Source organism: Crinia signifera, chromosome 2 (genome assembly GCF_055691185.1).
Source record: "Crinia signifera chromosome 2, ASM5569118v1, whole genome shotgun sequence".
Classification (NCBI taxonomy): Eukaryota; Metazoa; Chordata; class Amphibia; order Anura; family Myobatrachidae; genus Crinia; species Crinia signifera.
This window is the reverse complement of record NC_139218.1, coordinates 347,474,071-347,492,004: the sequence shown is the minus strand read 5'-3', so window position 1 is coordinate 347,492,004 and position 17,934 is coordinate 347,474,071. Positions and strand designations below refer to the sequence as shown.

Below are 17,934 nucleotides of genomic sequence, written 5' to 3'. Positions count from 1 at the left end.
CTGGGGTGATGCACGGCTTCCCTGCTGTGCCCCGATGGGTGAGAAGCATCTGTTATCGCCCCCGGACAGCAAGTTCAGAGACAGTGCCCCAGACAGCCAGACTCAGCTTTAACTACAAATCCCATCATGCCCTGCAAGTCACCACTTCCAGTATGAGTGCACCACCTGCAGCAGCCTTGTCACTGTGACTGGACTCCCTGGCACCCAAGCTGGTAACTGTTCTTACCGATTGCGGCACAGGGTTCTAAGGAATGGATGGAGCCTGCCGATGGGCATCGCAGAACCAGTTCTCCGACAGGCAGGCACTGCAGTTCGGTTCAGGGAAGGTGTACGCGTGAGCCCGGCTGCTGGGCACTAATCTCTAAAGGGGCAGACTAGATGGGCCGAGTGGTTCTTATCTGTCATCAAATTCTATGTTTCTATGGCTACAGGCATGTTCAGTCGCCAGCAAGTGCTGAGGGCGAGGAGCGCGCTGCGTGGGAGAGGCGCGAATGCCATGTCACGTGACCCCACTGTCCCTGATAGCAATGACCGAGCGTCACACAGCAGGAGCTTATGCAGGAGCGTCACACAGCAGGAGCCTGCGTTATGCAAGCTGACTGGTCCGCAGCTCCCGGGGAGTAATAATTGGTATAGCCAGTTCTTCTTCCCTGCCTAGACTTGTCGCGAAAATAAGTCTGATTAGGGATGGCCATCGATGATTTGAAATCATTGATGGTTCATGGCCGATGTCAAATACTTTTGCCATCGATGGGGGAGAACCAGATGGTTTCCCTCCATCGATGGAACAGCAAATCAGTTTTGCTTCTTTTTTTTTTTAAGTATCGGGAGCCCGGGACACGGAGCATAGCTCTGACACCTGCGAAGCCTCGCCCCTGTGTTTTGATTGGCCCACAGGCCAGTCAATCAAACACAATGGATGACCATCAATATGTAAAAGTATCGATGGTCATCCATTGCATAGTTTAGCACTATCGATGGCCAGTTGCAGAATTGCCATTGATGCATACTTGCCTACCTGACCCTTTCCATGCGGGAGAAAATGCTCTGTTCCTGTGCTTCCCTGGTAATGTAGGATTGCCATCACCTGTGGGGAGCTGGGTAAAGGCGTTTCCCCACAGGTGATGGCAATCATACATTACCAGGGAAGCACAGGAACAGAGCATTTTCTCCTGCATGGAGAGGGTCAGTTAGGCAAGTATGCATCGATGGCAATGGCAACGATGGCCATCCCTGTCTGATACTAGCCACACATTTCTTTAAAAGTCCCGACATTCATGAAAACCATCGTTGGTTAAAGTTGGCAGCGGCAGTGCCCATACACAGACCAGTTACACAGGAGCTCATTAGCCGGCGCCAATGATAACTCTCTGGGAGCCGCGGACCAATCAGCTCGAGTTATTTAAGCTCCCGCTGTGCGGCGCCAAATCATCGCTATCAGGGACAGCGGGGTCACGTGACATGGCATTCGCTCCCGTCCCACGTGACAGCGCGCTCGCTCCCCACTCTCGGCGCTTGCCTCTTGCAAGCCGTAATAGCCAGCAACGGCGGAGGTTGGTGCCCGGCAGCCAGGCTCAAGCGAGCACCTTCCCTCATCCGAACTGCATTGGCTGCGGGACGGAGAACTGGTTCCGCGGTGTTCCTGTTACTCCGAAAACACCATCCGTCCCTAAGTACCCTGTGCTGCATCCGGTAAGAACATTTACCAGCTCGGGTGCCAGGGAGTCCAGTGCCGAGGCTGCTGGAGGAGGCGCACTCATACTGGAAGCGGTGACTGGCAGTGGCAGGGCATGATGGGATTTGTAGTTCAAGTTCAAAGCTGAGTCTGACTGTCTGGGTCACTTTCTTTGTACTTGCTGCCGGGGGCGATAACGGATCCTTCTCACCGATCGGGTCACAGCAGCGAAGTCGTGCATCGCCCTGGCACACAGGGGTTATGGGGATCTTCTATAGGTGTTTGTAGTAACCTCATATTGCATGTGATGGCAGCAATGTGCTATTGGGATGCTGGTAAGCCAACCCTAAAGTGCCAGCGTATGGGTGGCATAGGCAAGCACCAAGGGGTCTATTTGCTAAGCGCTGGAGAGAGATAAAGTAGCAGCCAATCCTCTCCTGTCATGTTATTGGAAAAAAAATGGCAGTTTGAACTTTATCTGTCGCCTAGGCTTGGTAAAAATATCCCTAATGCTGCCCATACACTCCCGGATACAGGCGTGCGTTCTGTGCTTAAAAAGCACGGATCGCATTGCCTGTGCATGCAATGCGATGAAAACAAAGTACAAAAAGAATGTGCAAGCACATACTTTTTGTACTGTGCGATGAGGGAGCGCGCACCACAAAGCATAGAACGCACAGCCCGCATCGCAGCGTGTATGGGCTGCTTAACTGCTGCAATTTTCATCTCTAGGTCTGTACACGCAGGTCGATTTGGTTACTGAGCGATTTTGTCTTAATAATGCTCAGTGTCCCATTTTCATCAGTGTCCAGCAATGGTCCCTGATCTAAACACACACAAATCTAAATCTCATCATCATGCTTCTGCGAGCAGTGCAGGGCTGGTTGTGGGAGTGTGCTCCTAGAGATAATGGGGCAGATGTATTAAGCTTTATCAAGAGATAAATCCAAGGGTGATAAGGAGAGATCAATGTCCAGCCAATCACCTGCCAACTGCCATGTTACAGCCTGTGTTTGAAAAAAGTCAGCAAGGAGCTGATTGGCTGGAAGTTTCTCTCCTTATCACCCTTGCATTTATCTCTTGTTAAGGCTTAATACATCTGCCCCATTGTGTTATATATGGGGATATGATCGATCGGCAACCATTTAGCTAGTGATTGTGTCTAATAACACCCTGTGTGTACAGGGCTTCTTTTTGATTGAATCGACCAATTTGTGTTTTGGGCACATTGAGATGTATTACTTTAGTATGACCCTGGCTAAACCACACTGGTCTGCAGCTATTGGGTGAGACCTGTAAACGCACTAGTATCATCTGTACAATAGTTGCTGCCATTAGATAATCTTGTACTGATTGTAAAATGAAAGCAGAACTTCTGACTTGTACAGAAATTAAAATCCCATCTGCATAACATTCAATGCCTTAAATATCTGCAACAATGTGTTCGACTTCTGTTATGTTTAGCAGACTACCGTACTTGATGTCATGCTTCAATAAAATGTGCAATGTGATGCTTCAATAAAAAGTAAAAATGAAAGCCAATCTCTAATAGCTAAAGTGCTGGCCTTGCGTGCTGTGTGCCTAGTTTGCATAAGTGTCCTCTTTGGGACTGCAAGTGAGGTTGGTTAGTATTGTTTTCTTACAGGAAATTGTGCTAATATGGAGCCTGTTTCAAAACGTATGAAATCTGGGCTCGATTTGAATGGCTTTAATGCATTGGGATGTGCCTTAAGGTCCATACACATTGGGCGATTTTGCCCAGTGTGTTTGGACAGCAATGCTCGTTTTCATGGGGGGGGAACAGCTCAGTGCATACACAGAGCTGCTTTCCCCCTGCCCGGCGCCAACAGCGGGGGATGGACGACTTTGCAGAACTATGCAAAGCCGCTCATCTGCTGGTAATAACTGCAAATAAGCGGCTTTCCCAGCGATGAAGCGCGCAGCAGCGCTCGCAGGTCATCGCCGTACCATACACACTGGGTGGCTCTGAGCTGAAAGCCTCTCAAACTTGCTGTTTTGAGCGGCTTTCAGCTCTAAATCGCCCAGTGTGTATGGGCCTTTACACATGAAGTGGTGGTTGCTTTAAGCAAGCCTACTTGAATAAGCTCTTAAAGCTTTCTCCTTCGGTCCTATTTAGATTTACAGAGTGTCATCTGATGCAAGACAAGATCGCGACATGGTGGACTTTGGAAAGTGGCCCCTGTTCACTTTGCTTTCACCCCCAGAGGTGGCATCCATCCGGCAAACGTCAGTTTTTGGTACTTGTGCCAATGAAGTGATCTACACTACTGACAGCGATGAGGTAAGATGTGAGGCCATTCCAACTGATGGCTGGTCGTGTGATGTGTTGTCAGTCTGTTAAGAATGCAACTTAAATCCTATAAAACAAATGATTTGTATGTATTAAAGTGGGCATGTGCCCTCGGATGAGTTTTTTTTTTTTTTTTAACTGAGTGCCAATAGGCCTTGCTAAACATGCCCCTCTGATAATGCAGCGCCCTACTATTTATTGTGACGGCCCTCACCTGGCTGGAAAACTTTTCTGGGGAGAACACTGTTAGAGGAAATCTCATTTGCTGGTGAGTAACCATCAAATGACTTATTCCTCTGTGTGGGAGCATGCAAGCAGATTTGTAAGCATACACATCAGCTCGAAGTGTAGCAAGGAAATCCGGACGGCAGGAGGTGTACGATCGGTGTGGTGTTAACCTGCTCTCTAGGCAGCCCGATACACAGCCTAGCGAGCAGGTCTGAATCAGGCCCATTGTCGTCTGAAATTGCAACCCCGCAGTGTGCAACCCCTGTGTTGGGGCAGCAGATTGCTGGTGAGAACATGTATGTTTTCTGGCAGTAATGCTTTATAGTGCTAAAATCTATCACATCTAGAATAAGGTGACTTGTGCCCACTCGGAATACCAATGTCTGTAGTACTTTTATTCCTTGATCTGTAGCTCCGATTGCAGGGAACGTCACACTCGTCTCTTTTGCAGGTATTTGCATTTGGACAGAATTGCAGTAATTGTCTGGGAACCGGTGATAATCAAAGCACTATGATCCCGAGGAGGCTTGATGTTCTCTGTGGAAAGAAAATCTCTGGCATTAGCTATGGCAGTGGCCCGCATGTTCTCGTCTGTACTAAAGGTATGATGGCCAATGCCCAGGGCTGGATTTCTACTGGCCAACTCCATATACTACATGGAACAGGATGGCTTAATACATTGTTATATAGATGATTTATTCTGGCTGGTGTGAGCTGTAGTGTTCCTGTCAGAAATAAGTGGTTCCTTGCAAACTAGCATTTTTTCCGGTACTTATGTTAGTTGGGCGCCCATTAAGCTATTTGCTTAGTAATCCGCTCGGCACACTTCGGACACGGTGGCTCGCCACACTATATAAAATCAAATCCATGCTGACAGGGATAGTGGGGATATGAGCGTAGCAACTATAGTGGGCGCTCAACGAACAAGTACCTTTTTTTTTTTTTTTTTTTTTTTTTTTATTATAGCTGTACAGTGATTGTTATGGGGTTTGTGTATGATTAGCAGGCCTGCTAAAGGGCTTTGTTATCGGTTGTGGAGGAGAGTTTGGTTTCTGGAGCTCTTGTGCTCTGTTGTGCCAACACGTACATTGCCCGGTGAGTGACTTATATCTCATTACATCCCATCACTTATTTCCTGACCCATGTATAGAGTTGTAATTGCTGACTGTCAAATGGTATTTGTGTAGATGGTGAGCTTTATGCATGGGGACACAATGGCTACAACCAGCTTGGAAATGGCAATACAGTCCAGGGTACCGTTCCTGTCCAGATCTGCGTAGAGTTGCTGTCAAAGAAGGTGACGCAAGTGACTTGTGGTTCCCATCACTCTATGGTCCTGACAGCAGAAGGAGAGGTAACATGGCTTGTTTTACATCATATAAAGTGTCAGCATGCGCCTGTTGGTTACACGCGGTTATCCGCCTATACAAAGTACAACTGTGCAGGGTCTTTGGTGCCACTCAGGTGCACCTAGACCTCTGACAAAGTATTAGTCAAGTAATGTAGTGTTTGCACTGACCTACTGTATGGATGTATTCAACATGTGGCACACGAGCTGCAATGAAACTACACTTCACATCATGCCCTTCTACAATGTTATCATCAGGGCATACTGAGATGTGTAGTACATAACAGCTGAAATGCCACAGATTGCTGACCCCTGGGGGTACAGTATTGCACGGTATGAAGTAAATGGCCCACACACATAGCAATGACTGTAAATGAGAATGCATGGAGTGATGGCGCACTTTAAGGCATTTCTTAGTAGCAGCGCACACTTTTCAAAAGTATATAAATGTGTTACAACTGCCAGAGTTTGTCCATACATTTTGTAACCTTATGGTAGCAATACTAGATACCCATAACCTCCCAATATATTTATTCTTAAGGGGTGTACATGCGGTGCGATTGCCTTGCTATACAATCCAGATTCGATCGGGATCAAATCGCGAAGGCAAACTGACTCGGTTTGCACTATATAGTACAGATCTGTAATACCCCTTTTACACCAAAATCCCTGGTAGGACCCTGGTCTTTGAACACTGGAGTTTCCAGGGTCGGACCCAGCTTCATACCCCATTTACACAGCACTTTGTCCTGGGTCTGCACCATTTCACTGAACTTGGGTTAGCCCTAATTTTTCTTGTAGATGTCATTAAAAATGGCTAGTAACACAGACAACAATGCAGGGACCCATGCATGCAAGTGCTGGGGCAGAAGGAGGGGGTAGTAGCAGGTAGGGGAAGGGGCAGAATCTGCACCATATACACTGAGTTCAACAAAGGCATCAACTAGTGTGCCAGACTGATGGATGGAGCAGCACAGGGAGAGGGATACCACTGGGGTACTGAACAAAGGGGAGGGATCCTGGTTGAATTACGGGGGGGGAGGGGTGAGGTCGTAACAGCAGGACCGGGAGGGAGTGCGACATAGGGATGGGCACCGCAAGCTATGGAGAGGGCAAGGAGGTGGCAGCCGTGGGAGGAGGGATACACATACCTGAAGTGGGATTGCTCATTACCAAGGGGGGGGGGGGGGGTTATAGCTTGTTGCCAAGGGGGAGCAGCCGGACACACACAAAATAAAGGTGGAGGTAACCCCCCCCCTCTGCAGCCGCGGGTCCCTGTGGCAGTCAGGGTCCCTGCGGTTGATGGGAAGTGCTTTCAGTGGTATAATAGGGGTATAATATAGTCTTGCATGCATAGTTTATTTTTCTAGATTTTGATGCCGTGTGGCTGCACATTGGGATCGAATCAGGGTACAAACCTCCATGGAGACCTTTTTGACCACGTCGGGCTAAAGTCCGGATACCCTTTATAATACACTTGGTTGAAATGTTAGTGTGAGACCGCTGGCAAAGACTAGATATTTCAAGCATGCTTTTAGGCTGGCGATAGCGGCACACAGGGCCACACATCTCTATGGGGCACACAGCGGTTAGTGCTTCATTTCAAGCGATCAAGCCAGATCTTGGTGATGGGACTTAACTTGCCCTGTGTGTATGCCCCATGAGATGTAGGCAGAAACTAGCAGTGTTAATACATATTTACAATGCTGCAAAACATGTATACAGTGCACATCTAAATTACATTGCAACATAGGAACAAATGACAAACACTATCCTGTGACTGAAAGCAACAATTTTCCCCTTTCCTTATTAAGGGATAAAGTGGGAGTAGATAACTCACCAGCCAGTCTGCTCTTAACTTTCAAGTAACGGGCTGGTTTTGAAAAAAAAAGAGGAGCTGATTGGCTGGTGCATTATCACCTTTAAACTTCACCAAACTAAAGGCGCCCATACACTAGCAAGATTTATCTGCAGATCTGGCTGGTTGGAACAAAAACATGGTTATGGATGAGTGACAGTTTGTCAGTTTTCCAGCATTTCCAAGCAAATGGTCAACTGTCATTTGCTCTCATCCATAACCAGGTTTTTGTTCCAACTAGACAGATCTGCAGATGTGTGTGTATGGCCACCTTAACACTAGTGCACCTGTTGAACACTAGTACCTGTTGAACATTCTCCTTTTTGTTTCTATTTGTTATGTTTTAATTGTGGTATGTCTTTTTTTATTTAGGTATTTGCGTGGGGATATAATAACTGTGGGCAAATTGGTTCTGGGACAACTGCAAATCAGCCTATTCCCCGGCGAGTGTCTGCCCAGTTACAAAGCAAGATTGTCATTGCTGTTGCAGCTGGTCCAACTTCCTCTATGGCAATAACTGACAATGGGCATGTGAGTTCAGTGCTGGTATATTTAATTGGTGTAAAAATGGGGGGCATGGAGTAGGCAGAGGCTGGCTCAACCATGTGATGCAACTTGCTGCTTGTGTATTTGGCGGGTATAGTGTTAAGGAAAACTACAACATGCCTTTTTGGAACTGAAAGAATGTGTGTGCTCTTGCTTCTAAGTCCAGTGCTATCAGTCATGCTGATACATAGGGGCAGGTTTATTATGGGCAGGTTTATTACGGTAAGTCTGGAGAAGTGACCAGTACAAGGTCATAATGCGGGGGCGGATCAGCTCCTAACTGTCAAGTTATAGGCTGGGTTTAAAAAATGACAGGCGCTCACTGGCTGGTGTATTATCACCTTCCACTTCATCACTTCACCAGGCTTAGGGCTAAATTCTCTAAGCTTCAAAAGTGATAAAATGGAAAATGATAAACAGCCAGCCAATCCGCTACTACCTGCCATGTCACAGACTGATTGAAAAATGTCAGGCATGAGCTGATTGGCTGCTTATTTATCACTCTCCATTTTATCGCTTTTAAAGCTTAGAGAATCTGGCCCGTGATACTTCTGCCCCATAGTTTCTCACTTTAATATTGGAGGGTACAGTGAGTGGCCCAAAATCTCAGTGGGTGGGACACAGCAGCCTAATCCGGTTACACATTTTGCAGTCAGAAACCTGTAATGTCTTGAATTGGAGAATCATGTGATTAATTAGAATTGTGTATATCCAGCTGTTGCTTAATGTATAATACAGGTTTCTATTGCACACGCTAACAGGCTTATGGATGGGGATATAACAGCACTGGTCAGCTTGGAGTGGGAAGTACTGGAAATCAGCTGATCCCATGTAAAGTGGTGTTTCTACAGCAAGTGTGTGTGGTTCAGGTAAGACTGAAATGAAAAATGATGCTGTATATTTGTTATACTTTCCAATGTTTAAACGGATGCTGAAAAGCCATTGGTGCCTTTACATAATGGATCAACTTGTATGTTTTAAGCAAAGTGGTCCTTTCTAGCTACAGATGGGATTGCCCTGTTTATACCTCTGCTGTGATGCCTAATTGAAGTCTGGTAACCTAGTATCTACCAATCTGTGTACCAGATATCTGCATGCAGTGATCTTGCACAATGCAGACATCCTAGCAGCACTACCTACAGATAGGAATGAAAAGGAAGTGAAGTTACCAAGTATTTGTGTAGTTCAAACGGCCTGAGACCTACAGGGACTAGAAGATTCAAGCTGTTATCCCAACCTGCCAATTAGTTGGAACAATATTGTGTGCAGACACAGGGCTGGTGAAGCCTTTAGAAGGGTCTCTACATGGAGGACCTCTTGCCAAGTAGCCAAAGGTCAGCTTCTACTAGTGGCATTTCCCAGGAAGCTTGGCCAAGCATCATATGGTTAAGGAAGACTCCTTTTTGAATACAATATTACTATGTGTATATAATTATAGAGTAACTAGTCTTTTAAGTGGTTGTTTCTTCTCCATATAGATGTATGGGGATATGTCCTCTTACATTTTTGCTCCAGTCACACAAAACGGCCCCTCTCTCAGCACACCAGTTCGCTTGAGAATGGTTTTTATTGTGGTTGCTGAGAGTGCTTCTTTGTCAGTGTTACCAGGACACACAAGGACTGTACTGCTTCACTTGCATATCTGTGCAACTGAGTCTCTGAGCAACGATAATTTAATCCCCTTTTGTGTACAGATTCAATCTTCTGTCTGAAGTGGTGACTGGCGATTGCAGGGGTGATATTGATGTTGGTGATTTGACTAATTAGTGTCTGCTTTAGCTGCGTAAAGAAACTAATCTAATGGGCACAATGTGAAGAGTCTTTTTTTGAGTGAGTGTGTGTGTGTGTGTGTGTATATATATCAGTGTAGGGTTATAATCCAATGAGGGCATTAGCCACAATTGTAGTAATGAGAGAATTTTAAATTCAGGTACATCACCATTCCATGTGTAGTCTACGTTTCGGCCACTAGGTGGCCTTTCTCATGACAGGACATCTGTAGTTGACCTCACAGCTCAAACATCAGGATACACTGACCTGTCTCCAGTCCTCTCCTAAATAGCACCCACTAATCATTTAAGTGTATGCAGCTGCTCTATGGATGCCCAGCTTGTACATACAATGAACCCCATGTGATATCAAGGTGTATTCCAATCGGTCCTAGCCAGCTAGTGCTCGGCTTTTCAATATGGCCGTGCGTTCCAGTTGGATGTGTATGCGTTCCAGCTGCTCTTGGCGGTGTTTATACTGCTGTTTCAGTCTTAAATACATATAGGGCTGCTACATTAGCACAGCGCCACTGAGCTATATCAATAGGTGTATTGTGGGGGTCATACAGCATCAAGAAATGTATTACTTAAATCATCCCACACAGCCAATATGGCCGTACATTCCACCGGGACGCCAGTGCGTTCCAGCGGTTCCACATGGCTGTGCTGTCAATGAGTACAGTATAGATCTAACATGCCTCATATATAATAGTAATGATTAAAGGCCATAATTGTGGCATAAGAGATTCGTCTTGGAATGCTAGATATAAACACTGGCTGTATGTTATAGCAAAATGTATGCTGGAATTTTACTAAGGGGTTGTTTAATACTATAGTCAGTCAGTGTTATAAACAACCCCTTAGTAAAATTCATTGGATTGGCTGTGTGGGATGATTTTTAAAGTAATAAATTTCTCGATGCTGTATGACCCCCCACAATACACACATTGATATAGCTCAGTGGCGCCGCGCTAATGTAGCAGCCTTATATGTAGTTAAGACTGAAACAGCAGTATAAACACCGCCAAGACCCGCTGGAACGCATACACATCCAACTGGAGCGCACGGCCATATTGGAATACACCTTGATATCACATGGGGCGCATTGTATGTATAAGCTGGGCATCCGTAGAGCAGCTGCATACAGATAATGAGTGCTATTTAGGAGGGGACTGGAGACGGGGTCAGTGATGTTTGAGCTGTGAGGTCATCTACAGATGTGAACATTTCAGGAATTCTTACACTATGTATAGCTATTAAAACTTCCTGATTTTACAATAGAAATAATTAATACACAAATCCTAATTGTAATTCTTGTCTCCTAAACAATGAGCGCTGTATTGACCTAGCACTTCCGTATGAGCGTGTGGTCTAACCTTCCAATTCTCCTCTTCCTGTAGCTGGTGTGTGGCTACAATCATACTATGGGGCTAACTGATCAAGGTTATCTCTACTCCTGGGGAGCAAACACCAATGGGCAGTTAGGAATTGGAAACAAAAGCAACCAGCTCTCTCCTGTCCAGGTGGATATCGGTGAAAGGTAATAGAACTTTTTTTTTTCTCTCATCTAATTAAGCATTGTTTAATTAAGAGACTGAGGACAAAATTTACTAAAATGGGGAGTTCTAATCCACATGGGATGTTGCTAGGGGCAACCAATCGGAATCTACTTATTTAACGCCTTCTAGAAGATAATTGTATCTGGTTGCCCATAGCAACATCCCATGTAAAATAGAACTCCCATCTTCATAAATTTTGGCCTGAGCATCTTGGATCCTTTGACGTAATGAAACCTCCACCTCCCTCCACAGTCGATCATCGGCTGTATTAAGCCAGGCTTTCTCCTTTCCAGCCCTCACTATTCTGTGCCTGTATTCTAGACCTGTGAGATTATGGGCCCCATACATCAGCAATTAAATGTGACAATCCTCAGATCTGGAGATGATTGTCCCAATTAATCTTTAATGTGTGGCTTCCCTTTTTTGGCAATCCCGATAAAAAATTGATTGGGATGGCCAATCGATTGCTGAATCAGATTTTTAAACATGTTTAATAATCTGGTATTATCTGCGGTTGTTGTTTTTTATATGTGTGGGCATTCCCGTTTCGTCTTCATCTATTTACATTATGAAAAGAAGTAACATCTGAAATGACAATCGATTGAGGTGATGTATGGGCACTTTCCAGATATGAAGATGCAATCTTTAGATGGGGAAAAATCTGCCGATCACTGAAATCTGTAATGTGTGGGCAAGTCAAATAGATTGTAGAAACCATTTATCTGGCCAAAAAATCACTGGCTCTGGAAAAGCATTCATTGTGATTGCTGATGTATCGGGCCCATTAGATTATATGTAGTGTAGGTTGTGGCTGTAGCTTGTGAACTCGTCTTGATAAGCAGTGGAATGGAGGTCTGTTTTTCATAGCCTTGTCCTAAACCAGTGTGTATGCACTTGCCAATACTGGGTTCCCACCACCAATCTCTGCATCGGCGGGGACCGGTTTAGTGTGTATGGCTTTTAGTATGTCTTTTTAAAATGTCACTGTGTACATAAGAATATCTTTCTCTGTACAGGATTGTGGAAGCTGCAGCCTGTCATTCCTCTCATACCTCTGCTGCCAAATCCCAAAGCGGACAGGTTTACATGTGGGGTCCATGTCGAGGACAAACCATTCTCGTCCCTCACCTTACCAACTTTACTTGCACAGATGACGTGTTTGCCTGTTTTTCAAACCCACCTGTGATGTGGCGCATGCTCTCTGTAGGTAAGTCATCATGGGGACAACAAAGGAATGTGACTACACTATGGATAACAACATGCAATTTGTAATCCACTACATATTGGATGCAGTTGTCATGCACTAGATGTGATTTACTATCCTGCATTTCGGAGCTGGAAAGACTCCAGACATCCAATGTATGGGAGGGTTTGCAAAGCTCTGAATTCAATTAAAATATATTGCATTCCTAATGCTCCATTTACACATGACAGTGCTTACTAGCCCCTGTAGTGCCGCTAGGTTGTATACTCTCTGGTGTCTAATTACACTGTACACCCAGCCCCCTTGCTCATAAAATCAGAGGATGGGCAGCTACCATTTCACACTATGAACTGCAGCAGATCAACTTGCTGGACAAACCGATAATGGGTGATAGGTGAGCTTACCCAGCTACACTTTGGTGGAGGAAATCAAAACACGGAACTGAGGTTAATTGGCTATTGCAGGATGGGTACCGCAAGATATGAGGGCATTTCTCCTTAGACTGGCCAGGGAAAGGCTGAAAAACCATTGTATTTACATAATAAAAGATTATATTCTGCTTTTACCATAAGAACAACTTCTACTGTGCACTTTGTATAGATATAAATGCTGCAAGATTTTTATCTTCTGCCCCTTGTTACCTGTAGAACCTGAAGACTTTCTAACTGTTGCGGAGTCTCTAAAGAAGGAATTTGATAGTGAAGGAACTGCAGACCTGAAATTCAGAGTTGATGGCAAATTCATACATGTTCACAAGGCCGTCTTGAAAATACGGTAATCCTAATAGCAGCTGCACCAGGTGCAGACTTATGCTGGGTACGCATTGGCCGATATATCGGTTGTTGTTTCTGGTCTGTTGGGCAGTGCTTGCCAGCAGTATGTCTGAGTGACATTGTGTTGGCAGTGTAGCATGGGCAATATATTGGCACATTGTGCTGCGTGCGACTGAGCCAAGGACCACCCACGCTGCACAAGCTGGTGGTAGTACAACTGAGCGGGCGCATGTAGATGCCCGCCACTTGTGATGTCCGTTAGCACTGATTTGGCAGTGTATGAGCAGAACACACTGCCGGAATATAGCTGTGGGTCTGCACATATGTATATTTAGGTGTGTATACCCCAGCCTAGACTCTGCCTCTTATGTGGGACCATCTGGACTGCACATCCTGGGGTCAGACTTTCCTCCTTTATTATCTGTCTCGGATGACAGGCCAGTCTTCCAGCAGTCAGAGGTAGCCTGGTTGTGCTCCCAACTAATGTAACCTTGCATCTAGTAGCTGCCCCAAAAGCAATCACCTACAATTAACTTGTGCTGCTTGTGTGCTGGGGCTTTTTTTTCCCTGAGTGGTGAAACTGGGCACGTTTTTACTGTATGTGCTGTATAGTTACATGGTAGGTTAGGAGCACTTGGTGGACAAAATAAATTTGTATATGGCTTAATGGTATTTGAACCAATCTTTGGATGGAGTGAAGGGGCATACACACCTTGATGTGTGCTAAGCTATTTAGGGTAGGCTATTTTCCAGTGTAGATAAAATACAGATACATGTAGAGATGTGTGCTAAGCTATTTCACTTAAGCGAAGAATAAGGCAGGATGGTGGTTCAGGATGATGTAGATCTCGATTACTCATTCTGTACACACAGATTTGCAGTCGCTTGCTGAGCAATTTGACTAATTTTGGCTGCATGCACTGACTTGACCAGAGGGCGATAGCGACATGCGGGACCGCGCATCCCCATTGCTCAGGAGCATACACATGGAGTGATCTGTGCTTCCTTTCTAAGCGATCTATTCATACCACTTAGAAAAGAGCACCGATTGCTCAGTGTGTATGCCTTGTAAGAACTGGAGTCAAAATCCCCCCCCCCCCCCCCCCCTCGTTTACTCAAAGCCAAGTTCACAATATGCATGGCAATTGGTTACAGGGGGAGGCAGTGTGACATCAGTGGTCCCCTTAGTCTTCAGTGGCCCCAGTGCGCAGCCCAAATGTTAGTTCTGCCTATGCTTTCAAGTGTCCCGTTACATTCACTTTGGATTACATTTATTGTCAGTCTAAAGAGAACAGGTTTTCCAGATATCGATTGTGTGTTTTTGTTTTTTTCTGTAACTTGGTGCATAATACTTAAAATATAAATTATATTAAAGGGTTTTTCCCAGGGTCTCTGGCATGTAGTGCTAATCATTCATTTCCCTGTAACTTGTTAGTAAGATGTAGAAAGGGTATATCCTTACAGAATATTCTGTGCCGGTTGCCTGAAGCCTGTATCCGGCAGTGGGGTTATGAATAGTCTTTAATAACTGTATCTGTTTTCAGATGTGAACACTTCCGTACAATGTTCCAGTCTCACTGGAATGAAAACACAAAGGAGGTCATAGAAATTGATCAGTTTACATACCCGGTGTACCATGCCTTCCTACAATACCTGTACACGGATACTGCGGAACTGCCACCTGAAGATGCTATAGGTATCTGTCACTATCGTCTATCTTGTACATGGCAGCATACTCTGCCACTGGGTATACATATGTACACTACACTACAGTTCTCTCCCCTACGCCTCTATGTATTCTACACTTCTCATCTGCTGTTTGATTGGAGTTACATGGTACCTTTTTGTCTCTTAAGGGCTCCTAGATCTTGCTACATCTTACTGTGAAAACCGACTAAAGAAGTTGTGTCAGCATATTATCAAGAGGGGGATAACTGTGGACAATGCTTTCCTATTACTCTCTGCTGCTGTCAAATATGAGGCGAAGGTAAATATACTAGAGGTCCGGGTTTTCATGACTCGTGAATGCAGGATTCTTTCATTGTTTTTCTTAAATATGGCACAACTAGATGTATACAAATATATGTGGCTGTAACATGTATGGAGGCTCTGCTTTCGGTGTAAATTGTCAGGAGGGCTGACTGTGGGTGGGATGCACTACATCTTTGTATGCGGGAAACCCTGCACACTGGGTTGTTGTTGTTGTTGCAGGGGGTGTCTCCAGCAAAAGCTGACAACACCCAATAGAAACCTATGAGCCTCTTACTGCACCGCCCTGCATGGACCACTGCAGCTGCCCCCTCACTTGTGTCCGGGCAGCCTCCTGCTGTGCTGCCCGACCAGTGACCACCTCCCTAGCCCAGTACATCCCTGTTCAGGTGCAGGGAGGAGGAGGCGGAGCCCCGCAGCAGCCAGGTAAGAGGAGGGAGAAATGGCGGGGACCCGCTCACCACCCACTGGCTGCTTCGCAAAGGGCAGCTCTTATCGCAAGAGCTGCCCTTTGCAATACAAATCGCAAAGGTATCTCTGTGGATGGGGTGGGAAGGGGCTGCGGTTGTTAGTGCATCTTGTCTTGTATCCTGTACGGAAGGGACTCTAAATAGCCAGCATCAAGAATATTCAATGATTACATCCAGTAGATTGGCTCTGACTTGGTAACACTGATTGATGTTAACTATCATCTTTCAGTGCAGTCAGTGACCCCCACACACCCTTTTAGTGCCAAGTGAATGTCAAAATTGGTGTAAAAATTGACAAGCAAAAAATTTATGTTCATAACAATGTAGTGTGTGTGTGTGTATTCCTTTTTTACACAACATTGTTTTAAAATGTATAGAACAAATGTCAGCGACGCAGATATTTTGCACATCTCTACCAGATGTTGGCACTCCATGGATTAACAATATTTTTCATGCATATCTGACAGTGTACCCAGATTTACACTTCTATATTTGTATTACAGGACTTGGAAGACTTTTGCTTCAAGTTTTGTGTCACCCATCTTACTGAAGTGACTCAGACCATCGGGTTCTGGCAGATGGACGGAACGCTGCTTAAGGATTTTATTGTGAAGGCTGGAAAATGTGGTGGATTTAAGAACTGACGGATATGGCTGTGTACTGGACACTGTCAAATGTAACCAGTTTTGGTGAACTGGGCATTAAAGTTCCCCCAAGATACTGAAGGACCACTGGTTGGATTTACTGAAGGAGCAGGTTAATACTTGCTGTTTAGGACTCGTTACCACTATTCCTAGAAATGTATGACTTGTATATGTCATTTTATCATGTGAATTCTGCCATTCCTGTTGAACGTTCGTCCGCCACACCTGTGATGTGGTTCTGGGCACTGCCATTGGAGTCTGAGATTATGCACTTTCAGATGGTTCTACGGGCACTCAGTATAATGTATAGTGAGAGATTATACTGCAGTGTTTTTACTTTATTTGCACCTTCAGTTCACTTTTTAGCACATTCTAGATAAAAATATCTAAAGGGGAACTTTGAGGTAATTTAGTTTTGTTGCCCTTAGATACTATGCATAAACTCTGGTTGTGCACTAAATGTTATGTGTCATATCCAGGGGACAGTAACATACCTGGCTGTACAATGTGATTATCTGCAGATGGCTTTCCTCTTGCAAATTATACTGTTAAGCTGCAAATAACCTTCCCTTTGGTTGGATGCTTACGTCCTATCAGATGAATAGTACTGCACACTGGGAGAAGCAGGTGGTTTGGTGCCACACATGGCAGAAATCTTGCTAGTACTGTCTGCTCTATAGCCTGCATAAGTAACCAGCAGGGAACCCTCCTCTGATCACCTGTGTATGTGCACAGGATCAGTGGAATATTTGCTAATTTCATCTGTAAAGTTTTTTTTTTTTTGTTGTTGTTTTTTTTGACCATGCATTCTTATTTTACCCCTAATATACGGTTGTCGGGGCACCTGTACAGCTGTCCTTGGGCCAGTCTGACCTGTTTATATATCAGCTGACCCAATTATCAGATCGGTTTGACATGTTGAGGATCACCTTTTTTGGCCAAATATCTATTTTATAAAACATTTCAAATTACCTTGAATCTTAGGAATAAAAAAAACTGCACTTTTAAATATTTTTTTTTTTTTTTTTATATTTGAAGAATAATTACCACTGACCTGGGCAGCCATATTGTGTTCCACACTATTCGTTCTAAGCACAGCCTATTATATACCTAGGGCCTAACAGATTTCGCTGGTTCTAGGGAATTGGTGGGAACGGGAGACAGTGAAAATGGCTGCCTTCACTAGGGATGTGGCTGCCTTCACTGGGATTTGTCTTCTATCTGTGGTTTGTCTAATATTCATGTTTAAATATTTTGAAAATAAAATCCAGTTATTTTATTGGCGTTTAGTCCATTATGTGAAGTCTACCCTCGAACTATCCTCTGCTCGGAATGCCTGCTTTTGGTTTTAGGATAATATTGGTCAATGTATAAAGATTTGGACAGAGCTAAAGTACCAACCAGCTATAAACACTAACATGGCAGATGTTATGCAAAACACCCATTCGCAGTGTGCTGGGAATGTACATGCGGGGGCGGCCATTCGCTTGACCGGCAGGAGGAGTTGGATGGTTTGTTATTTAAGCTGCTTAGTCAGCCAACCAGAATCGGGTCTTATGT

At 44.9% G+C, this 17,934-nt stretch overlaps 1 protein-coding gene across 1 annotated transcript; it reads left to right on the top strand.

Moving 5' to 3' along the window:
• The first annotated feature begins 1,423 nt into the window (after positions 1–1,423).
• On the top strand, positions 1,424–17,653 carry RCBTB1 (RCC1 and BTB domain containing protein 1). Its single transcript, XM_083169689.1, has 12 exons — positions 1,424–1,692; positions 3,813–3,977; positions 4,666–4,816; positions 5,402–5,568; positions 7,793–7,951; positions 8,728–8,835; positions 11,136–11,275; positions 12,311–12,501; positions 13,146–13,272; positions 14,816–14,967; positions 15,128–15,258; positions 16,234–17,653. Exons 1-12 carry the CDS (start codon positions 1,462–1,464, stop codon positions 16,372–16,374), a joined length of 1,863 nt encoding a protein of 620 aa, XP_083025815.1. The 5' UTR covers positions 1,424–1,461; the 3' UTR covers positions 16,375–17,653.
• The last annotated feature ends 281 nt before the right edge of the window (positions 17,654–17,934 follow it).

Coding starts and splice junctions, on each gene's coding strand:
- RCBTB1 (XM_083169689.1), top strand. CDS start 1,462: ATGGCATTCGCTCCCGTCCCACGTGACAGCGCGCTCGCTCCCCACTCT. Junction 11,276..12,310: donor CAGGTGGATATCGGTGAAAG/GTAATAGAACTT, acceptor TTCTCTGTACAG/GATTGTGGAAGCTGCAGCCT. Junction 13,273..14,815: donor AAGGCCGTCTTGAAAATACG/GTAATCCTAATA, acceptor ATCTGTTTTCAG/ATGTGAACACTTCCGTACAA.